Source organism: Triticum aestivum, chromosome 7B, assembly GCF_018294505.1.
Source record: "Triticum aestivum cultivar Chinese Spring chromosome 7B, IWGSC CS RefSeq v2.1, whole genome shotgun sequence".
Lineage (NCBI taxonomy): Eukaryota > Viridiplantae > Streptophyta > Magnoliopsida > Poales > Poaceae > Triticum > Triticum aestivum.
Genome location: NC_057813.1, coordinates 110,735,033 through 110,760,191, shown reverse-complemented (window position 1 = coordinate 110,760,191; position 25,159 = coordinate 110,735,033). Strand labels below are relative to the sequence as shown.

The window sequence follows — 25,159 nt, the reverse complement described above, 5'->3', positions numbered from 1 at the left end:
GCTTGGGTGCGCGATATTGCTGGCGCACTCGGCCCAGCCGTCCTTGCGCAGTACGTTGACCTCTGGCATATACTGCAGCACACAACCCTCGAGGCTGGGCCGAACGTGCTGCGCTGGAAGTGGACGGAGTCCGGTGCCTACTCTGCCAAGTCCTGCTACCTAGCCCTTTTCCATGGCTCTACGACGGATGCTTCATGGAAGCTTACCTGGAAGATTTGGGCCCCTCTCCGCATCATGGTCTTCTTCTGACTCGCCTTGCAAGATCGGTGTTGGACGGCAGACCGCCTTGCCAGACGTGGATTGCCACACACCGACCGGTGTGTACTCTGCGACCAGGCCACCGAGGACATGCAGCACCTTTTCGCTGCTTGCTCCTTCTCGCGCCAGATATGGCACGAGGTCATATCCTGGTGTCGTTCGACTACCATGATCCCGAGTCCGGATACACCATTCACGGAATAGGGGATTGTTGCTTGTTCTTCGTCACCCACAACCCTACGTAAAGGGCTCAACTCCATCATAGCCCTCACCGCGTGGCGATTTGGAAGCATCGGATTGGATGCATCTTTGATCAACTACAACCCTCCACCGCAAGACTACTCGAGTTCATTCAAGAAGACGCTCGCCTATGGGCTAGCACGGCGCCAACGGCTTGGCGATCATGATCCCTGAGAGATAGAGTCTAGCTTGATGTATTGGGGATGAGCAGCCCCCTCCTCTCACGGCTCCGGCTACTTCAGCCCGCGACAGCTTATGTACGCGTGGCTACTGTAGCCGACATTTGTACTTTTTCACCTCTTCCATCAATGCAATGATACATAATCTTTGCATATTCGCGAACAAAGAAAAAAAAGTAGTAGCACGTATTTTCTTCAGAGTTGATAAAATGGCACAAGTTGGGTTCTCCCCTGTGTTCCACGTCTGGGCCCGCCCGTTGCGCTCGCCTGTTTCCTCTGGTTCGACCCATTCGTCCAGAACGAACAGAAAGCAGGCGCGAGACAGGTCAGAGGAAGAGCCACCGCCTCGCAGTGCTTCCTCTTCCCGGCGCGCCGCACGTCCCCCCTCCGCCGCCTCGCCGTGCTTCTACAACCCCGGCGCTCCTACCATTCCAACTCACAGGTGGCCTGACCTCCCAACATCAACAAAACATCCAAAATGCTACAGGCATCCAGCAACTAAACCCACAGCTACAGCCAGGCGGCAGCACGCCAGCGACGCGAGCGCTCGTTCCAAAGCAAGCCAACCAGCCAGCAGGAGCCTCGGGTCATTGTGCCTCCTGGCGCACGGTCCACGCACGCCAGAGACGGCTCCGGCCAATGCTCCGGCGAGGGCTCCAGCGCCGCTAGCGAGCGACCTGGACACACGGCGCCGATAGGAGGTCCGACCTGAGCGGCGCATGATCCGGAAAGGCTCCGCGCGTGTAAGCCCGCGCTCCCTGAAGCAAATCCATGGGAACCTGGTCGTCAAGGGCATCGCCTCGCGCCTCCAGCCCCTGCGGGACCTGCTACTCGCGTGCGTCTCCTCGTTCCGCGGCACCATGGGCTACGCCCGCAAAGTGTTCGACGGAATCCCCCACCCGGACCTCTTCATGCACAACGTCATGGTCCGCGGCTACGCGCACGGCGGCGCGCCCGCCGCGGCCTTCGCCTTGTACCGACGCATCAGGACGGCTGGCCTGAGGCCCGACGCCTTCACGTTCTGCTACCTCCTCCGGGCCAGCGCTGGCTTGCCAGGCTCTTGCGCCGGGTACCAGGTCCATGGCGTCGTCCTGAAGCTGGGCTTCTTGAATGATGCGTTCGTGAGGAATGCGCTTATCAACATGCATGCCAAATGTGGGGATTTGAAGGTGGCCGGTGCGCTTCTTGAGGAGGCCGGCGAGGGGGATGTCGTGGCGTGGTCGGCTGTCATAGCGGGGCATGCCGCTAGAGGTGACTTGAACATTGCTCGGCAACTGTTTGATGATTGTCGGCACAAAGACTTGGTGTGTTGGAATGTAATGGTGGCAGCGTATGCTAAGCATGGGGAAATGGAGAAGGCGAGGGAGCTGATTGACCGTGCGCCGGAGACAGATGTGGTTTCGTGGAACACTATTATCACAGGGTACTCCACGAAGGGGATGCTGAAGGAAGCATTGGAGGTGCTTGATGAAATGAAGTGTGCGGGCTGGTTGCCTGATGAGGCAACTATTGTTAGCTTGCTTTCGTGTTGTGCGAACTTAGGGTCGCTTGACACAGGGAGGATGATACATTCAATGCACTTGGAAGGTAGACCGTGTACAAGTATTGTGCTTGGAAATGCATTGGTATCAATGTATGCAAAGTGTGGAGATCTGCAGGCTGCATTGGAAGTCTTTAGCAGGACGAAGGAGAGGGATGTTTGGACATGGAACTCGATCATCGGCGGGCTGGCCTTCCATGGGCAAGCAGAACAGTCCATCCAATTCTTCAATAAAATGCTTCAACAAGGAATGTGCCCAAATGCTATTTCTTTCCTCTGTGTTCTCGGTGCATGCAGTCATGCCGGATTAGTTGAAGATGGTCAGAGATGTTTCTCTTTGATGAAAGACAGGTACAAGATCGAGCCAAATGCAAAGCACTACAGTTGCATAGTGGATATGCTTGGCCGTGCAGGCTTACTGGATGATGCATTTGCAATTCTGAGCAGCATGAGGTGCGAACCTAGTGCAGTCATATGGAGGACTCTGCTTGGTGCCTGCAAGATCCACGGGAATGCAGCCCTTGGCAAACTTGCCAGGGAGAGGCTTCTAAAAATGAATGAAGATGCAAGCGAAGATTATGTGCTGCTCTCTGGCATTTACGCGTCATGTGATGAATGGTTTGGAGTGGAGACATTGCGGGGATCAATGGATGAAAGGGGGATAAGAAAGGCTGCTGGTTTTGCCCAGGTTGACCATAAAACTTCCTGTCTTTCAGCATTGTGATGTGTGGATATCCTACAATGGAATTCGATGAATACTAGGGTTGTGTCCATGCTCTGTTTTCCATTTTATGCCCGGTAACCAGAAAGTGGCAGAAGTAGCACCCTTGTATGCTGATACCAGTAGCAAGGAGACCTAGACAGTAAATCACATTCAAAACGTCGAGTGTTGATGATTTCACTTGGAGCTAGCAGCATCAGTGCAACTAGCAGGTATGGAGTTTCCAGCTAATGACATGTCTCAGTTTTTTTATCTAGTTATGCAGAAATTTACCAACAGCTCCAGTGAAAAGTATAGTACCCAAACCATGATATTTATTTCTGTAACAACCGTATAAGAAGTACAAAAGCCGATACAGAAGAAGTAACACACCATCAAGGCGGTGCACAATATAGGCTCACAGATTATTACATTAAGCACGCAAGTACAAGAACCACACCATATCACACTTATACTTCAGGGAGCAAATGATGGACAATTTGGTCTAGCGCCTGGCCAGGGCAATGGCTGAGAGTATGATGAGCAGTATCAGCAAAACCATGGCTCCAAACGAGCCAACCAGGGAGCCAGAGATACGCTCGCAGAAAGAATCCAATTGCTGGCAAATAGCAAGCCAGTTTGCCCTGACATTGCCCTTGTGTGCCAAGTAGACAATAGCTGTTGCTGCAGATGACGCTGCGGTGACCAGAGCTAGCATTGCCTTCACAAGAAACACAAGGAAACTTAGTAGCTGATACAGTTATTGATGCATGCTTCTCTTTCTTCAATATTCTAGATTAGTAACCATGCATAGTTTCATGCAGGATGACATGATAGTAATCGAAGTGTTTGAAACTGACACACTTTGCACTAGAGAAAAATCTAGTCTTACCGCGTCAAAAATGATCAAGACCAGCCTGCTATATTTAGCCCCGCTCCTAATTATGTGCGCAATTGACACTGGGAGCGAAAGGATGAGATAGGCGCTCACAACAGAATTTGCCACCACGAAGAACCTGTCAAAATAAAATTCAAACAGTTGGAGCATCAGATCATAACCTTGTTCTATCTGAAAGTATATGCTATCAGGTACTGAAGATTCTTCCGCACGTACGTGAGAGCCGGGAGATCGCTGTATCGGGCCTTGAACTGGATGAACGGCGTGAACAGAGGAAGCGTCTCATTGGTAGTCCCCATGGCAATGGCGCTCGCGAGGGTGCTGATGACCGCAATGACGCGAAGTATGAGGTCCAGTATGGACACTCCTCTACTGACCCCCCTGCTCAGGGGGGCCTTGGAGGTCTCACCCTGCTCGCCGGAGTCCATTCTGGTATTTTTCTTAAGCTGCTGGACTGATCAAAGACTCAAAACTGTTTCCCAGGTCTGAAGGAAACAGTCCATGCTCCCTGCTTATATATACATATACATGGGCGGACTGCCTATGGATTAGGTCAATTTGATGTTACAGCAGCTGGCGGTGCAAGGCGCCGCATGCTGGTGCGTGCTCCCAGGCGCATTCGGCTGGTACCTGCTCCACATAACTCCATGGAGACAGCTGCATCGTTCCATTCAGGTTCTGTTGCAAGGCCTCCAACAACATGGGGATCGGCTTGCTGTCACTTGCTCTGTGTCTTCTTCTGCAGGGGGGGGGGGGGGGGGGCTTCAGCTGGACGTTCGTTAGCTAGCTCATGCCAGCCTCCGAAGCAACGGGACACCCTGCTTTTTCATAAGAGGAAGGGGCAGTACGCCATTTATGCAGAAGCGAGTTGATTCGGCGTATTGTTTCGCGCTTTTTCCAACTGAAAGAACCGCGCCGGTCCTCTTGCCGCAAGGCTACGCGTAGGAGGAGGCAGGGCCACCTGTTCTGAGTTGACTCGCTGCATTATTTCTGCTTCTCTGACTTGTGGATGAAGTCCATCCGCACTAGCAAACGATTCCTTGAATCCTTATGTTTGGACTGTTTTCTGTTGTCCTTGCTGATCTCGCCTTGGTTTCCTGCGAAGGCGAAGAAGATCTTGATTCCGTTGCACTTGTTTGCCAGCATTGCTGGAAGTGCCTAGCCATAACATATAATCTCTTCATTTCATAAATAGATGTTGTTTGGCATGTCTTAAGTACAGCTTTTAAAACTTTAACCATATTTCCGTAAACATTATCAAGTAATATGAGTACAACGTAAAACATGTTGCATTTGCCGCTAAAAAATACATGTTGTATTGGACATGTATAATATCCTTAGTTTCCTGGCACATTTTCGTGATGAAATCATATTCATAGAATTCTAGGCAAAAATAACAAAATCAACACTCCAAAATACTTTTCAACAATAGTCCTTTTGAGCATCGATTTTTTTTTCAGATCATTAGGAATGTTTTTTCTTCACAAAATATGCACATGCGAAAAACATTTAACAATGTTTGTTGAAAAAAATCATAACTTTTTAAACGTTTTACTAATTGGTGTATTTGAGCTCGGGAGCAGAAACTCCATGTCCAGGGCCACTTCTGTTGTGCCTGTAAAAGGGAACACTAGCAAAGAAGATGTATCATTAGTGAAAAGGCGACTCTAGGCGCCGACCGGCCGGTCGCACTGCAATCACATGATTAAGTGCATAAATTGCCATTGGATCGGTGGTCCCCAGCAGGCGTTCCGCAACCCCACGCGTAGCCCAGCACTAGCACGGCTGTTCCGCTCGCAAATCGACGCCCACAACGCTCATGGTCGGCGACACCCCTCCTCGCCAAACTGGCATCGTCAACTCCACCGATCGCCGCTCACCGATGCACGACGTCGTCGCCCATCACAGTTGCTTGCGCCGCGCCGGTTGCAGCACCACGCGCGCTCGGTTCCAGCCCGTCGCCATGACGGTTGCAAAATTGGGCGCCTCCCGTTCCAGCTCGCCATGTGTCGGTTGTAGCATCGGGCGCCTTCCATTGCATCTCGCCACCGTGCCGGTTCCAGCTAGTAGTCGAGTCGGTTGCAGCACCGGGCACTCCTCTAGTTGCAGCTCGTCGCCGTCCTTGTAGCAGTCGTAGCACGCCGGTGGCCGATTGCAGCATCCCGAGGTCTCCATAGTAGCAACTCCTTGGCACGAGTTGTAGCACGCCTGCCCCTGCACATAGTCGTAACATCACCGGTGGCTGGTTCCAGCTCTCGGTGGCGTTCGTTGTAGCCGGTTGCAGCATTCCTGCATCGCCGTTGTGGTCCGTGTGGCCCCCGATTGTAGCTTTCGATTTCACCAGTCATCGCTTTTAGCTTCGCCACTTGCAAGGTGTGATCCCCGACGTGGTCACGTGCCTGCGAATTAAGCTTCTAGTTGTGCCGATTGCAACACCTTGCAACTCCTCCCCCTCGGCCTTACAGCGCAGTGCTCGCGGCACCGCTCATCCACCCTGTTGCGCCGCCGCCCTTCCCTTTCGCCATTCACAGCTCTTACCGACCTTGGCCCGCCACAAAAAGTGGCATGCCATGACATGTGGTGCGGCCCGCATGAAGAGATAAGGGGTCGGGGGAGAAAAATGATGCACGGGCCCCACTGCACGTAATGCCTCCGCAAATAATTGTAGCCAGTTGATCAGAAAGAGTCATCTACCTTAGTGAAATGAGGCCCCGCTCCCCTTGCACAATGTATTGGCACAATCTCTTTGCAACATTGTAACGGGGAAGCAAACATGATGGCGCACAATTTAGCTAGACATGTTTCAACGCCACTTTCCTCAATTATTTATTTCGCCCTCTTTTTTTTTTTGCATCATGCACCTAGCCCAGTAGATCTTTAAGATATACCTGATTGTGTGGGCTGATTGTGTAGGCTATAAAGCCTAACTAGCCCAACCTCGCGCGGCGGCATGCCGCGCCCGTCCATAACTTTGTGCTACATATAATTGCTGAGATAGACAGTGTAGGCTATTGTAATGATATAAAATGATAGGTGGCAAAAAAAGCACGACACAGTGCACCACTCAAATGCATGCATGGTGTATACGGGTTAACAAAAGTTGATCGGGGGAGGACTAGGATAGAATCTGGGCTTATGGTAGAAGAATAGAAAAATGATCTTAGGCTATTGGATAGAATATGGACGGTACAGATAGGAGTGGAGGTCCCTCAGGCCACTTATTGTATATTTGATGAAAAAACCCCAACTCACGGTCAGAGATAAAACATGACTTTTTGCAGTAACAACCCTAACTTTCTCATATCTAATATGGACAACTTCAGATCTTCATAGCATTGAGGTCGTTCCGTTCCTTGTAAATCCCAAGTTGTACCAGGCCATTCTGTTCCTAGTAAATCCCAAGCTGGACCATCCCAGACACAAATGTGCGACTACATGCCAAGCACAAATTTTGAATACATGCCCAAATGGATCATCATAGGCAGAAATATTTGAGTGCATGACATCCATCCTAATTTGAGTACATAAGAGACATACATATATAACTTAACATGGCACGATCCTTTTCTAGTACATGAACAGCGAGCCTCGAGTATGGACTGAAGTGATCCCTCCTAAATAAGCATCGCTACCAAGGCTTGCATCGGGTTTGTTATCTGATTGTACATCAAAGAAAAGTTATTCCCTTTTGCCTCCAGTTATAGTGCATCTTGCTCATGAATCTTCATGTGCTGGAAAAGATGGCACCAAACAAATCATTCAGTTTTGAGCACAAGACGTGTAAGTGTACTTAAATATGCATCAACAATACATTGTAATAAGCAAGAACAAATCTGGATGCTGCATAGCAGAAAAAATAATACTACATGCTTTCTAAGAAAGCAAAAAACGAAACTCTACAAACCATACAAACCATCTTTAGAGAATCTTGTTGCCTCAAAACATACAAACCATTATCTCGCCTTCGATAAACAGGGAAACCAACATTATCAACCATTGTTTCGTCTGAAAAAGCCTTAGGAAAACGCTTGGAACAACAATTGTTCTTCATGCAAGGACATCCAGAATTATGAACTCCACAGGGACCATGTACCATATACTCATCAACAAGAGCATAACCCAAAGGATCAATCAAGGGATCAGGAATCTCAGCGCAAATAAGATTATCCATGAACGCAGCTGAAGGCTCTTTTGTATCAGCTTTCAACCACACCAATGTATGAGTATGAGGAAGACCTCTCTTTTGGAATTCCACAACATACAAATCTACCAATATAAAAGCACAATCATACATATGAATAAACAAAATTCTAAACAAATAATAATTATAAAACTCACATGCTTGGACGTCACCGAAAAATGAACCATCTTTAATTCCATCCAAAAATTCCTCATGTTTCATAGCAAACACCCGTGTAGTAATATCAAGCCGATCAGCTGCAACCTGACTAGGCTCAGCGGCCAATGCATCAGCAATCTCTGGCCACTTAGGATTACAATTAAACGTAATAAACAAATCGGGAGCCCCATATTGACGACATATAGCCACCCCGTCATGATAATTCAAAAACATATACCAAGGCCCACTAGTAAAACTGCCATGCAGTATGAATTGAACCCCAACATTCTTGCCAGTAGAATTACCTTCGCCCATTGCATCAGACACACCCTGATACGTTTCACTTCGAAGCTTATCTTGTTTTCAGAAATGATACTCCAGTCGATCAGATTCAACACAAGAATATGCATTTACACTTACTTGCTGACTCAATCGGCCACAGCTCGTATAAGGATTAACCTCGCCTTCACGATAATGAAAATAATAACTGTAGTACTCCAACATACTCACACGACCACCATCACCACGTTGAGGCACAACATCCGTAAAACAATTATCATCATCACTACTATCATTGCCGAGTTGCGAAGCATCCATTGAAACGGACGAAGCCAGTTGAGGACCACGACGGCAAACATAATCAATGCCCAGATGATAACTCTTATCTTCATAAGGGAAAAGAAGGGGATACTGCAAAGCCATAAGATTACAATTGAGAGCAGATATGTGCTTCAAAGCACCAGAATGACTTTCAGCAATAACATCGAAACTCTTACGCTCAGGTGTCAAATCACCAACGATAAGTGCAGCAACCTCAGAAACAGTTGGACCAGAAAAACGCGTACCATGTGGTCCACCATCATTACCTAAAAGGCGTATAGATACCCTCGGTGCATCAGGACTGCAGAGACTCTGGCAAGCAAGCCTAAATTTATGAACCAAAGGATTACACATATCAAGCATCCTAACAATAGATGCAACAATTTCAGGATCTGGACAAAGAGAGCTGCTGTCATCCCTAGCAAACACATTAAGTCTGCTAGCGATCTCGTCACTCGAATCAATCATATATAACTGAGCAAATTTCGGTGATAACCCATCAGGAGGCACAAGAGGCCCGATACGGTGATAGACCACCCCATTCATCTTAAACACGTAGGGAGCACTGTAAGTGCATCTAGTGCCACCCCTAGTTGGTTTTGGAGTATTGACGACAAAGTTGGTTGAGGGACTAATGCGTTTGTGAGAATTGTAGGATAACGCAGGTAGTGTCCCTCATTGATTCGGTTTACCTACCGGAGATGACCCCTAAAAATGGATGAAGACATTGAATACAATGGTGGTATGAGAAGATATTCATATTGAAGACTATGACATGAGAAGACATTGAGTGAAGACTATGGAGCGCGAAGACTGTGTGGATTCGTTGCTTCCTTTTCTTCTTTGTTGAGTCATAGGAACCATCGTACTATTAAGTGGGGTCCAAGTGAACTAAGTCAGAGTGACTGAAGTGATGCTCAACTCAAATCCTATGTCTTCGAGCGAAGACAATGAGAGCAAACCTTATCCAGAGCTGGATGAGTCAGCTTTGCTTGTAGCCCAAGTAAAGTTGCCGCGTGTGTTTGAAATCTGACCGTTGGAACACGTGTCAGTTCCTTAGTGACCCAGGGTCATTTTGGACAAATCAGGTTGGGTTGCCTAGTGGCTATAAATAGCCCACCCCCTACACCATAAATTGGTGGCTGCTCAGAGTTAGTATACGGCTTTTGTCGTTTGAGAGCAACCCACCTCGAAGCATTTGAGAGAGAGAAATCCTTGCGAGGACAAAGCCCAAACACCCAGAGCCAAAGAGTGTTAGGCATCACTGAAGTCTTTCTGTCTGTGTGACCTGAAGACTTATTACACTTGAGGACTGTGTATCCTCCAGCCGGTTAGGCGTCGCGTTCTGAGCATCCAAGAGTCATTGTGAATTGCCGGGTGAACGAAGTCTATGAAGGTTTGGAAGTCTACCTTGAAGACTTACCAGAGTGATTGGGCGAGGACTAAGTGTCCTTAGCTCAAGGGGAATAAGGTGAAGACACGGTCTTCTGAGTTGAATCTCAGCCTCCCTAACCAGACGTACAGTTGTCACAGCAACTGGAACTGGTCCAACAAATCATGTGTCTTCAACAAGTGACTGGTTCTATCTCTTCCCACCTTTACATTGAGTTTGTCTTCGTGAAGTCATTACTTATCTGTCTATCTGATTGGCTTCATTGCTTGACTACTATTGTTGATTGGCTTCGTACTATCTTTCATCCTGATCCTACTACCTAGCTGCTATTAGTCTTCGTACGTTAACGCTATTGCATACTTGACTATGGCTTGCTTGTTGTAGTTTATCTTTCGCTGCATATCAATTAGGTCATTTCTATTGTTTGTCTTTGAAACTACCATGTTTTGAAGATGTTCATAAAAATCGCCTATTCACCCCCCCCCCTCTAGTCGATAACTAGCACTTTCAATTGGTATCAGAGCAAGGTACTCCCTTGTTCTGTGTGATTCGGTTTAACCACCTGGAGTTTCAGCTATGTCGACTGCAGGATTGAGGAATGTATCTTGTCCCACCTTTGACGGTCATGAGTATCCCCGGTGGAAGGCCATGATGAAGAAGCGACTCATGGCTATGGACAGCGAACTGTGGACCGTCACCGAGATTGGTCTTACCGATCTATGCAAGATGGCGGGGGCTGATGACATTCGCAAGTACACTCCACTGAACCTCACAGCAAAGGATGTCATCTGCTCCTGCCTGTCCCGAAATCAGTTCAGGAACGTCATGCACCTCAATCACGCGAAGCTAATCTGGGACCGACTTTCTGAGGTCTATGATAGTCATCTTAATCGTCATGATCCTTGGCTTGATGACTACAAGGAGTCTCTTAAAGAGATGACCTTTCCACCTGAACCGTCTTCATGTTCACCATGCCTCATGGCAGGGGGCGCTAAGGTAACTGAATGCTATCTTTCTGAAACTAGTGATGATGAATCAGGCGATGAATTTGGCCCCAGCTATGTCAAACTTGCTTCCCTTGCCACTAAACAACAAAGAGCTTTGGAAAAGATTCAAAACATGCTTAGTAAGAGCGATGATATGTTGGGCGAAGAAATGGATCAGTCAAAAGCTTTGGCTGAGAGTCTTCAGAGACTTCATTCCAAGTTTGACGCCCTTCAAGATCAACATAATGCTCTCTTATCTGATCATGAGAAACTTTCTTCTGAATGTCTTCAAAGAGAGCAAGATCTTGAAAAGATAAGAGTGGATTATGAAGTTCTTCTAAAGAAGCATGATTCATTACTTGCGCAATAGATCAGTCCCGCTCAGGATGAATTTGAACCACCATGCTTAAAATGCATTGAGCGTGATAACGCTGCCTCTGTTGCTGAATGTTCCACTGCTGCTACTGTTGCTCTGTCTTCAACTACTGATGTGGTAACTAACCCCTCATCTGAGGATACCACTACTATTGCTGATGAAAATGCTAGGTTGAAGACATTGCTTGAAACAGGGATGTATAAAAGTCTGAAAGGGCATCAGACACTTTGTGATGTCCTCAAAAAGCAGATTCTGAACCGAAACCCTAGGAAAGAGGGTGTTGGGTTCGAGAGGAAAATGAATGCTGATGGTTCCTACTGGAAGCCTGAGCAGTATCCCAAAACCACATGGGTTGCTGCAAAGGAACCTTCAGTGGATCTATCCACTTTATCTGGATTTACCTGTGCTAATCCTATTATCATTGATGAATCCTTCGATGCAAACTATAAACTGTTCAAAAATCAGAATGGTGAAGTGTTTGCCAGGTATATTGGTACTAACTGCAGGAATGGACCTCCTATGAAGAAGATCTAGGTTCCCAAAAGTTGTCTTGAGAATCTTCCAGTGAATGTCATCATGACACCACCAGGGAAGAAGACAAACCCCAGACCAAAGGCATCATATGGTCCAACGGCTACATACGAACACAGGACTCACTTGAGTCACCCTAATGCCAATGTTTTGCAGGAAAATCATACTTAGACTCATGAATATGAGCATGTGTCTTCAAACTGCTATGTTCATAGAACTAAGAACTTTTCTGCTTATTCACATGAGTATCATTCACCTCCTGCAAGGCTATTTGCTAGGGCTTCAAAGCCGAAATTCTCAGATGATGCACTAAGACTCATTGCTTCTAAGCCACCCCTGAAAATGTGGGTGGTGAAGAAGAATTAACTCTCTTTTGCAGAATGTGGTCTCCAGCCAGCAATCAATGGCGTCTGATATCATTGCTGGGGACCTAAAACACAAAGGGACGCATGTTAAAATGACTTACTATGTATTCCACATATGAATCGCTTACCTGTCATACTGTGTGCTAACTTTCATCTATGTTGTGATAATCCAAGTATGCATCAACTGCTTATGCTTCACAACATACCTTGTGAAGCCTATCCTCCTAACTGCACTGTAGGGCATGTCACCAAAAGCTTCAGAATGGATTATTGACAGCGGATGCACTAATCATATGACCGGTGATCAAAGTCTTCTCATGAACTCAACCTTACGTCCATCCGAGAAGAGTCAAATCACATTTGCTGACACTGGTAAAGGCAAGGTATTGGGTCTAGGTAGAGTTGCAATCTCAAAGGATCAACACATGGATAAAGTGATGCTTGTTGAATCCCTTGGATTCAACTTAATGTCTGTCTCAATGCTTTGTGACTTAAACATGATTGTGATATTTGGAAAATATCGTTGCCTTGTACTAATGGAATCTGACAAATCTCTAGTCTTTGAAGGGTATAGGAAAGGTGATCTATACATGGTAGATTTCTCAGCAGGTCCACAGCTTGTCGTATGTCTTCTTGCAAAAGCTTCAGAATGCTGGCTCTGGAATCGAAGGCTGGGGCACGCTGGCATGAGGAACTTGCACACTCTCGTCAAAAAGAAGCATGTCATAGGCATCGAAGGTGTCAAGTTCAAGAAAGATCATTTGTGTGGTGCTTGCGAAGCTGGGAAGATGACGAGGGCCAAGCACCCCTCGAAGACAATCATGACAACATCTCAACCCTTCGAGCTGCTACACGTGGACTTATTTGGACCTACTCATTACTCCACCCTCACAACAACGGCATGTCTCTATGGCTTCGTCATTGTTGATGACTACTCAAGATATACATGGGTACACATAATTCTCTACAAGACTGAAGTACAATATGTCTTCAGACAATTCGCCAATCGAGCAATGAACAATTATGGAATCAAGATCAAGCATATCAGAAGTGATAACGGCACTGAATTCAAGAACACCGGGCTTGATCTTTATCTGGATACAATGGGAATCACTCATGAATTTTATGCTCCATACACACCTCAGCAAAACGGCATTGTAGAGCGCAAGAACAGAACCCTCATCGAGATGGCTCGAACAATGCTTGATGAGTACAAGACACCAAGAAAGTTCTGGCCTGAAGCCATTGATACAGCTTGTCATATCATCAACCATGTCTACATCCATAAGCTTCTGGGCAAAAACGTCCTATGAGCCCCTTACTGGCAAGAAGCCAAATGTCAGTTACTTCAGAGTCTTTGGTGCTAGGTGCTGGATCAAGGATCCCCATCACAAGTCAAAATTTGAACCCAAAGCTCACGAAGGCTTCATGCTTGGCTATGGAAAGGATTCTCACTCTTACAGAATCTTCAACCTCTTCCACTACAAAATCGTTGAAACAGTGGATGTGCGATTTGATGAAACCAATGGTTCACAAAGAGAAATTCTGCCAAGTACACTTGATGAAGTTCCTTCCTGTGAATCTATCAAGTTGATGGGAACTGGTGAGATCATGCCCTCTGGAGAACAGCCTGAAGAGGAACTTATCATTTCTGCACCAAACCAACCTGAAGACAATGCTCAGACCGAAGACAATACTTCCAATGATGACAATGATTAGCATGAGCAAGGTCTTCGTCCAGTTCATCCTCGTGTTGCAAATGAAGTACAAATTGAGAAGATAATTGACAGCATCAATGCGCCTGGTCCGCTTACTCGCTCAAGAGCAACACAGTTAGCAAACTTCTGTGGGCACTTTTCATTTGTGTCAATATCAGAACCCAAGAAAGTTGCTGAAGCTTTTATGGAACATGAATGGATTCAAGCCATGCAGGAAGAACTTCAATAGTTCAAGCTGAATAATGTTTGGGAACTGGTCAAGCGCCCTGACCCTTGCAAGCATAACATTATTGGAACAAAATGGATATATAAAAACAAGCAAGATGAGCATGGTCAAGTCGTCAGAAACAAAGCACGTCTTGTGGCTCAAGGATATACTCAAGTTCAAGGAATTGACTTCAATGAAACATTTGCTCCTGTTGCTAGGATTGAAGCTATTCGCATACTGCTAGCCTATGCTAATCATCACAACATCTTGCTATATCAAATGGATGTAAAGAGTGCATTTCTCAATGGCAAGATTGAAGAAGAAGTGTATGTCGCACAACCACCTGGCTTTGAAGATCCAAAACATCCTGATATGGTGTACAAGCTAAACAAAGCACTGTATGGCCTCAAACAAGCTCCTCGTGCCTGGTATGATACAATCAAAGACTTCCTGAAGAGCAAAGGCTTCAAACCTGGATCCCTCGATCCCACACTCTTCACGAAGACATATGATGGTGAACTGTTTGTGTGCCAAATATATGTGGATGACATAATCTTCGGCTGCACCAACCAGAAGTACAGTCATGAGTTTGGGTACATGATGCAAGAGCAATATCAAATGTCCATGATGGGTGAGCTGAAGTTCTTCCTCGGTCTTCAAATTCGTCAGCAACGAAATGACATCTTCATATCTCAAGAAAAGTACCTCAAAGATTGTCTGAAGAAGTTTGGAATGGAAGATTGCAAAGGCTACACGACGCCAATGCCAGCCAAACACCACCTTGGCCCCGACGACAATGGTAAAGAGTTCGATCAAAAGGTATACCGCTCCATGATTGGTTCTTTGCTTTATTTATGTGCATCTAGGCCAGATATTATGCTTAGTGTTTGCATGTGTGCTCGATTCCAAGCGGCACCAAAGGAATCGCATCACTTAGCTGTGAAGCGAATTCTTCGATATTTGGCTTACACCCCAACACTCGGATTATGGTATCCAAAGGGCTCAAGGTTTGACCTAGTTGGATTCTCGGATGCTGATTATGCTGGTTACAAGGTGGATCGCAAGTCAACATCAGGAACATGTCACTTCCTGGGACGATCACTTGTCTGTTGGTCTTCAAAGAAGCAGAACTATGTATCACTCTCAACTGCTGAATCTGAATACATTGCTGCTGGATCCTGTTGTGCTTAGCTTCTATGGATGAAGCAAACTCTCAAGGATTATGGCATCAACCTGAAACAAGTACCTCTCTTCTGCGACAATGAAAGTGCCATCAAGATAGCCAACAATCCAGTCTAGCACTCGAAGACAAAGCACATTGAAATTCATCATCATTTTCTCAGAGATCATGTCATGAAGAAAGATATAGATATCATGCACGTCAACACTGAAGAGCAGCTGGCAGATATCTTCACAAAGCCCTTGGATGAGAAAAGGTTTTGCAAGTTACGGTGTGAGCTAAATATCTTGGAATCCTCGAATGTCCTATGATCAGGCACACATCCTAACACTTATGCATGTTGATGACTTAGATGTGCAACACACAAAGTAATGTAGATCTTCAATCAATGAAGATTTACACTCTGAGTGTGAATACATTAACATGGAATTTGACTTCGGAGCGCCACGATAATTGTGCGCCGTGTCTGGGTCTAATACTTCCTATACGGTGGGTAACGCCACCACCAAATTTCTCTGTCTGAAGTGTTTCACTCATGGCGTTACTTTTGCAAAGACTTCGCATTTGGTTTGTCTTCAGTTTCAATTTATCTTCATGATTTGCTGCGCTATGATGATTTGATTGCATATATGTATACATACTAGCGCTCTGTCCTCTACAGCATTCACTTATAGCTATGTCTTCAAGTTGAGTCTTTTGAACTAAGTGAATGTGATCGGACCCTAACCTCTCTATGCTTCCTATCTCAAACTCTATCTGTCCAAATCATATGCATTCTATTGAAACTGTCGAATGTCTTCTCTGCGTCCTAGTCAGCAGAAGGCAAAGAGACAAACATTAAATCTATTTTAAATGACTTATGTTTATTGTTGAAATCCGGAGAAGCCGGAACAACTCTCCGACATGCCTGGCGGGCGTGGGAACGTGGGACAATTCTAAGTATGTTGCATGCTTGCCACGTACCCCTCAGATGTGAACCGCCAGGGGCACCAGCGTAATTGTGCTGTGTCTCTCACCCACTTATAAATATTTGTCCCCTGCGGTATAGAAATCCTTCTTCCACCTCTCCACCTCCGTCAAAACCCTAGCGCCACTGCTAGCTCACGACGATGCCGGCGACGAAGCGCTTAGCTGCCGCGACTTCTCCGACGCCGTCCTCACGCCGGCCGCGGACATCGTCCTCTCCGCCGTCGCCGTAGGTGTCCTTCGTCGCCAAGTTAGGGCACGGTGGGCTGAACTGCTCGGTCTCCTATTCTTCCCATCTAGCAGTTCTTCGTGCGGTAATTATAACTCTATTTTTACCACCTTTTTGATCTTCAAGATTCATCCTGTTTACCAAAAGTAGTTTCTGCCTATTCAATGTTAGATCTATTCTGTCTGCATCTCATACTGCCGAGTCAATTCACTTAGATTTCCTGTCTAGTTTGATTCCTCACTTGTACTCATTCACGGATTGGTACAAATCTGGAACCAACTCACCTATATAAGTGAATGTCTTCGCATCATGAGGTCAATATCTTCAAACTGATTTATCTTCAAAATCTTCTGAGAATGCATATGACCTCTTCCCCTTCCCTCGCATCTCTAATGCTGTCACAGGTACATGTCCGTGGGAGAATCCCTTGGTTCTCATAGTCTGCATTCGTTTGCAGAATACTTACAGCATCATATCAATTCTCCTGAAGCCAGTTCCTGCTTGACCAGCAAGCGTAAATCTCTGAAGCATCTGAACGTATTGAAGCCATTCAGCTTGAAGTTCATGGCTGCGGAAAAATTAGCAAGGAAGGGTGGCAGACAGCGTCGTGGGGGAACTTCAAAGGATCTGCCTGAAGATCTGGCAGAAATGTATAAAACAAATCCTGAAGAAGATTACAATCAGCGCAAGACTCGAATCCAATGGATTCGACGCTATTGGGCCGAACAGTGGTACAAGTACAAGTTCGTCACCCAGGAGTACGCAGAGAAAAATGCTATCAAGAGCCCTTGGGGTGATATTCTCTATCGAGGCCTTCCCCCCAAGAACAAAGCTGAAGCCATTGCGCAAGAATTCTATCCTTGCATGGTCCGTGGGCCACAGCCTGAAGAAGCCGACCCATCATCATTGCTCTGGTGTCGTGACGACAATCTCTTCAAGCGCAACTTCCAGTTTGCTAAGGCCTCAGCAAAGGAAAACAAGAAATCACGGGGATTAGACTTCAATCCTGGTCCCTCTGCTCCCCGTGATGATGGCACACGTGAAGCTGAAGAAAACAGAATTGGCCCCTTTGCAAACCTTGATGGCCTCATCTCCTACATCTTGGTACAAGGTGCCAAAGTGGATCATTCTGACAATAAGGCTGATTTTGATGAAGCCCCTGCTCCTCCTAGGCCGCAGAAGCCAAAGAAACTTAAGGCTTCATCATCAGCTGCACCTCCAAAAGCTTCTCGTGCGAAGCCACTGGCCACTGCACCTCCTGAAGCCAGTGTGCAGTCTGAAGATCAATCCCGCATCTCCAAGAAGACGGAGAAGAAAAAGCAACTTGTCAGGCATACTGATCAAGCCTTGACTCCTGCCGCCATTCTGCGTGAAGAACCCATTGATCTATCAAGTGATGAAGATCTTGCTGATGATGCCCTTGAGCAACTGATAAAGAGAAAGGAAGAAGCAGAAATATTCAACAACTTGCCTCTCTTTGATGTGGCCATCATCCACAATTTCATTGATGAGTGGTTCGACACCCCCAATGTCAGCTTTGAAGATTTACAGCTTCCCATTGGCCTCAGTGTCGCCTTCAATGGCGCCATTGCTTCTGAGCTGGCTCTCGCTCAGCGAATCGTTGAGCTCAAGAACAAGATTGATTATGAGAAGGCTCAATTCAAGAAGCATGTGGCCAAGCTAAGTGTTCAAGACGTCCGAAACTTCAAAGTCATGCTGCATGAGCTTAAAGAAGCTTTTCTGAAGAAGCGCCAAGAAGCTCAAGGCTCTCGTGAGCGCATGAAGCGTTTGGCGGATAAGTGTGTGCTTGCCTACAATGAGGCTGAGAAGCGCAAGTCACTTGGCCGTCCTGGCATTGACCCTAGGATGGCTGCAAAGAAAAAGAAGAAGCTTTCTGCTGACCAGCCTGCACCTTTAAGCAAAGAAGCTCCTCGCATTATCTTCCCAAGTAGCATGATTGGCTCGAAGCCAAAGGTCACCACAACCGCTTCAGAACAGAAGAAGACGAGGGCTGCCGAGGCTGAAGCCAGAAAGAGGAAGAATACTGAAGCCTCTGATGCCGCTCCCTCCAAGAAGAAGCGCAAGACCAAGAAGAGTCGGGCTGCTCCCACAGAGCCCCTTGTTATTGAACTAATCTCAGTGATTCGTCCTGCATCTGCATCCCAAGAACTTCGCATGACTGTTCATGAGCCTGCTTCCATAGAGGCTCCTGAAGCTGAAGCTATACCAGCAGCTGAACCCACCGCTGCTGAAAACATTGGTCATCATGACAATGTTGAAGATGATGAAGTTCTTCCTCAGATCGAATACAATGTGGTATCATCGCCTGTTCGTACGAACAACGAAATCATCAGCATTGGTCGTCCTCTGACGCCAATTGCTCAGGATGCTTCATGGGCTGATCACCCACAGCAACAAGAATCCCCAAGTACTCCCCAACAACAACAACAAACCACACCATCCATCCAAGTTGAAGAGGATGAGGACCTTCCCACTCCATCTCCAAAATCGTCGCCTGTACTTCAAAGGCTTCGCAAAGGACCAAGGCCTCAAGTCCCTCTTCCGAGCGTTCCAGAAGGAGAAGTGCACCGTCAACCTGTTGCACGTCAAGTGTTCTCTGAAGCCACTCCAACTGTGAATGTCTCTGTGTCTGAAGCACAAGTTGCTGAAGACAATCCGGCTGCATCAGCCGATGAAGAACATCAAGAAGAGCGTGTCTCTACTCCCCCCATGCCTGAAGAAACAGTTCATGAAGTGAACGTGTCTGTGCCTGACCCTCCAGCTCCTCAAGTGGAGGATGAAAATCCTGAAGCTGCCACAACCAACGCAAGTGAAGCCAATGACGTTGTCATGGCTGATGCTAATGTGGAGCTTGAACCAACCAGTGTGCCTGAAGCTAATGAGTCCACTGCACCTGAAGCTAATGAGGCTACTGCTCCTGAAGCACCTGTTGTGCAGCCTGAAGCCTCAGCTGCTGCCACTGCTCCTGTTCCGCCCCCAAGGCCCTATACAATTGAGCAAGCATACAACCATGGCGAGCTCATCACAGTAAGATGGTCCGTTCTGGTCCCTCCGCCTAATGTCTCTGTTCCTCAATTTGACTATCACATTGAGCATAGGCCTCAGGTCCAGAAGCCCAAGCCAAGACTGCCAAGGTTTCCTGGTACTGCCACCGCTGTCGGGTCTTTCAATGCAAATGGCTTCAAGAGCCACAACACATTCTTTGACAGCTCGAAGAACCCCTACATGAAGCCAAGAATATCATCAGATCGGTTCTGGAGTCATCAGCAGTGAAGCTATTACTCCTGTGTTCTGTATGATCAAGGGCGCATTTTCCCTCATATGCGCCTCGACACTGAAGCCATTACTGGACTGCCCTGCTTAGAAGAAGCACTTGACTGCTTTCATTATGCTGGGCTGCTCAGTTTTGTCACAGATAAAGAACACTGGAATGAAGAGCTATTGCTTCAATTCTATGCTACTCTGCACATTCGCGGCTACAACAGAGATACGAAGACATGGGTTCTTGAGTGGATGACCGGAAATGTTCATCATGAAGCCAAAGCTATGGATATCATCGAGCTTACAGGCCTATCCACTCCAGGAGAACTCTATGAACCTGGTTGTCAAAATCACCGCAATGCTTTGGAAAGCATCTTTCATAAGCCTGAACCCAATATGAGTCAGATGCTGAGCATGATGAAGCCTTTGCCACGTGATGCTGAATATCCAACAGAGTTCTTTGTTGAAGACCTTGAGTATCTGCCACGCACCATATATCACATCATCAGGCGAACTCTATGGCCTATCAAAGGACATTCATCAGCGGCAAAGCTTGAAGGAGCTATGAAGACTTTGGTCTTCTACATTCTCAATGGCATCAGCTTCAATGCGCAAGACTTCTTCATCAGGCAACTTGCTGCTTCTGGCTCTGGCCTATTTGGTCTGAAGTTTTATGCTCCATGGGTCATGCGCCTCATCAAGCGACACTCATCTGTCAACTATCAACCATCTGCTCGCAATCATGTGATTTTTCTACCAGAGGTTGATATGTCAGTTGAAGCTATATACCCTGAACCTGCCAAGAAGCCTCTTTGTCTTCAGAATGCCGAGCACCAAAGCTTCACTCAACCCATTGAAGGTGTTCAAGTAGCAACTCGAATCTATCCATTGGCTGGAAATACTCGTCTGCCTCATCGAGCACCTACTGAAGCCACTGAAAGCACCATTGCCCAAAGGCCTCGAAAGCATTCTCGGGTTCTCAATGACCGAGAACTTCTTGTGGCCCTTCATCAGAAACAGGATAAGCATCATTTCTGGCTCAAGAGACAGATGCAAAGCATCTTGGTGGATGTCAATCGCATTCGCAACCTTTCCACCAAGAATGCATTTGTTGCTCATGAAACTTGCCGGCGATCATGGAAGAGCTTGACCCTGCTTAGTGCTGAAGCAGATCTTCAAGACGATGGCTTCAATGAACGATCCAGTTTGACTCCACTCCTCCACGGACTGCTGTCCTACGTCGTACTCCATCTCTTAAAGATTATGAATATTCTTCCTCCGCGGCAACAGTAAATGCCAAAGTGATCGATGATGAAGATGATGCTACTTCACCACCTCCTACTTCTGCATGCATCGACACTACACCAAGTTCATCTGCACCGCCAAACGACAACGACAACCCTGCTGCTTCAACTACTCCTCATGAGGACGAGTAGATGCTCTATGTCTTCAAACCTTTTTGGTCATTACTGACAAAAGGGGGAGAAGCGTATGAGTTTGATAGTCTTCAAGCGGGTTCATATGGGCGGTTGCATTATATTTTTGCCTCGTGCTTACAACTCTTGCTTTTTGATAACATTTGGTTCTTTGAGTTGTAACACCTAAACTTGATGGTCGTCTGCTACTTGTTTGCTTTACTGTGATGTGATGATAAATTCCGCATGTGCGATGATAACTTCCGCACTTAGATCATCCTGCAGACGTCCATTTTTCATTATGCATGTCATCCTATAAGCTATATCATTTCATGCATGATGAATTATCTTCATAAGTTGAAGTGGATCTCCACAAGTACAACCTGCCATGTGCATTTGCATTCTAAAAGCAAAATTACTTATATGCACATCTTCAGGGGGAGCCCTTACAACTTATGAAGACTATTTCCTATCCTTACAATTTCACATATTTATCCCCGTTGAAAACTTCAACCAGTTTGTCATCAATCACCAAAAAGGGGGAGATTGTAAGTGCATCTAGTTCCACCCCTAGTTGGTTTTGGAGTATTGACGACAAAGTTGGTTGAGGGACTAATGCGTTTGTGAGAATTGCAGGATAACGCAGGTAGTGTCCCTCATTGATTCGGTTTACCTACCGGAGATGACCCCTAAAAATGGATGAAGACATTGAAGACAATGGTGTTATGAGAAGATATTCATATTGAAGACTATGACATGAGAAGGCATTGAGTGAAGACTATGGAGCGCGAAGACTGTGTGGATTCGTTGCTTCCTTTTCTTCTTTGTTGAGTCATAGGAACCACCATACTATTAAGTGGGGTCCAAGTGAACTAAGTCAGAGTGACTGAAGTGATGCTCAACTCAAATCCTATGTCTTCGAGCGAAGACAATGAGAGCAAACCTTATCCAGAGCTGGATGAGTCAGCTTTGCTTGTAGCCCAAGTAAAGTTGCCGCGTGTGTTTGAAATCTGACCGTTGGAACACGTGTCAGTTCCTTAGTGACCCAGGGTCGTTCTGGACAAATCAGGTCGGGTTGCCTAGTGGCTATAAATAGCCCACCCCCTACACCATAAATTGGTGGCTGCTCAGAGTTAGTATACGGCTTTTGTCGTTTGAGAGCAACCCACCTCGAAGCATTTGAGAGAGAGAAATCCTTGCGAGGACAAAGCCCAAACACCCAAAGCCAAAGAGTGTTAGGCATCACTGAAGTCTTTATGTCTGTGTGACCTGAAGACTTATTACACTTGAGGACTGTGTATCCTCCAGCAGGTTAGGCGTCGCGTTCTGAGCATCCAAGAGTAATTGTGGATTGCCGGGTGAACAAAGTCTGTGAAGGTTTGGAAGTCTACCTTGAAGACTTACCAGAGTGATTGGGCGAGGACTAAGTGTCCTTAGCTCAAGGGGAATAAGGTGAAGACACGGTCTTCTGAGTTGAATCTCAGCCTCCCTAACCAGACGTACAGTTGTCACAGCAACTGGAACTGGTCCAACAAATCCTGTGTCTTCAACAAGTGACTGGTTCTATCTCTTCCCACCTTTACATTGAGTTTGTCTTCGTGAAGTCATTACTTATCTGTCTATCTGATTGACTTCATTGCTTGACTACTATTGTTGATTGGCTTCGTACTATCTTCCATCCTGATCCTACTACCTAGCTGCTATTAGTCTTCGTACGTTAACGCTATTGCATACTTGACTATGGCTTGCTTGTTGTAGTTTATCTTCCGCTGCATATCAATTAGGTCATTTCTATTGTTTGTCTTCGAAACTACCATGTTTTGAAGACGTTCATAAAAATCGCCTATTCACCCCCCCTCTAGTCGATAACTAGCACTTTCAAGCACCATCAACATTGATACTATTATCAATATGAGCACCCAAGGATGTAAAGCAGAACATTGAATTATACTGCCTAATCAACCGCATAAACCTATTAAAAATCACGTCTCCATCAAACCGCATCAATCTATCCAATGGGGAAGGCCAAGAATGGAATTTCGGCAAAGAAACCTTGCCACTACGGCAACAACCCGTATAAACAGGTCTTCGGATAGTAGACTCCCGGTGATAAGTTGAACCCTCACGAAACCAATAAAAAGCCCCACACCACTGACATGTGAGATCCGGACTACCATAATACGAACGACCCCTCTGGACAGCTGCATCAATAACAATAGATTTACTAAACCAATAGTTTCACAATACGCACAACTAAAATACAAAAATAATTACACATCGCCATACTCTTGAGGAGATGAACCAGATCCTTCGGGATAGGAAGCCCCAACACGCGAACTATATAAAAACACAATCCCCAATGAAAACAGTATCAACAACATTAAAAATAAGTAGAATAAAAAATAAGAAGCACAAACCTTTACTCCTCCCAGATCGGTATGACCGAATCAATTTCCTCTTGCGTCGAGCACGATCACTATCGGCAGCATGGATGATGGGCGTAGGCAGAACTTAAAAAAATGAAAAAGAAAAGAGTATGCAAGTCAGCAAATATTTCATATTGTAACATAATAACACGTACATAACAACCAACCTAAGGGACAGATCGAAAAGAAGGACCCGCACATAGAAGCAGAACAACACGTGGATGAGTAACCATCGATGTACGACGCAACCAATCAAAAAAATATGAAGCACCCGACGCAATGGTAGCCTCGTCAACATCAACAGTGGGAACAAATCTATCTGCACATATAAAAAATTCAGCAATGGAAACAAAACGTTCAACAAATACAAAAATTTGCCACAACCAATATGAAAAAAAACAGGTAAAACACAGGGTGTCGAACGTACGTGCATGCGCCATGCACGCAAACGCGAGAACTGCACCGCATGCATCAGCCAGCCCAGTACGGCCCAATAAAGGCACCCCCCCACACACTCGCTCCATTCCGTCGGCCCACAGCCCACTCCCCTCGCCCGCGCGAAACAGCACCATCGTTTAGTCACACCTCCACTACAAGAAATATGTCAACTTGTGACCTTGACTATTGGTCACTGAAAGGTCATGGTTTATTATTTGCGACCTTTTTGTGACCAAAAAGAGATGGTCAAAAGCTGGCGGTCGTAAACTGACTATAGCGACTTTTCTTCTGGAATGGTCGAAGACGTTTATGACCAAAATATGTCCACTGTGGCGTTTTGGTCACTAGCAACCTCCCCAGGCCACGTAGGCATCCAGCATGGCAAGCTGATGTGGCACAAGATTTAGCCCGGTCCAATTGGGTGTTTTACATGGGCCGAGCCCATTAATTCAGCCTTTATATATATATATATATATTTCCTGTCAATTTTTTGTCAGACTTCATGGGCCAAGCCCAACAATTCAGTCTTTTATTTATTTCTTGGTCGTGGCCTTTTAACCATTTTTTGGGCCTAGGCCATTATGTTGTGTTGCTGGTCCCACCAATCAGATGGATACCAATTGTCATAATCTCACACATTAGACCCACGTGTCAGAAAATTCAAAAGTGATTTCATAAGTGGGCTCCATGAGTCAGGTTCCATTTCACACGCTTTGAAACCACATAATGAATATTTCAAACAGAACATAACAAATGTAGTTCGTCAAAGAAGGATAAATAAGTCAACTACAATCTGTACATAGTCTATTACAATATTATTCAAATCTTTCCAGTCTATTACACATAAGACAGAACATATAACTCTTTGCTACACGGCTTAGAACTTCAAATA

General features: G+C 46.1%; 2 protein-coding genes across 3 annotated transcripts; one reads left to right on the top strand and one right to left on the bottom strand.

The window, feature by feature from the left end:
- The first annotated feature begins 945 nt into the window (after positions 1-945).
- LOC123162192 (pentatricopeptide repeat-containing protein At5g15300) lies at positions 946-4,561 on the top strand. Of its 2 annotated transcripts, XM_044579985.1 has the most exons (3): positions 946-3,150; positions 4,016-4,217; positions 4,299-4,561. In XM_044579985.1, the coding sequence occupies exon 1, from the start codon at positions 1,397-1,399 to the stop codon at positions 2,939-2,941; it is 1,545 nt and encodes a 514-aa protein (XP_044435920.1). In that variant the 5' UTR covers positions 946-1,396; the 3' UTR covers positions 2,942-3,150; positions 4,016-4,217; positions 4,299-4,561. The 2 variants fall into 2 exon arrangements, with proteins under 2 accessions (XP_044435920.1, XP_044435919.1); XM_044579984.1 differs by lacking the exon at positions 4,299-4,561 and having other exon boundaries at positions 4,007-4,165.
- Positions 3,236-4,314, bottom strand: LOC123162194 (casparian strip membrane protein 2-like). Its single transcript, XM_044579986.1, has 3 exons — positions 4,032-4,314; positions 3,810-3,933; positions 3,236-3,638 (listed from the first exon to the last, which is right to left on the bottom strand). Exons 1-3 carry the CDS (start codon positions 4,241-4,243, stop codon positions 3,423-3,425), a joined length of 552 nt encoding a protein of 183 aa, XP_044435921.1. The 5' UTR covers positions 4,244-4,314; the 3' UTR covers positions 3,236-3,422.
- Positions 4,562-25,159: the final 20,598 nt, after the last annotated feature.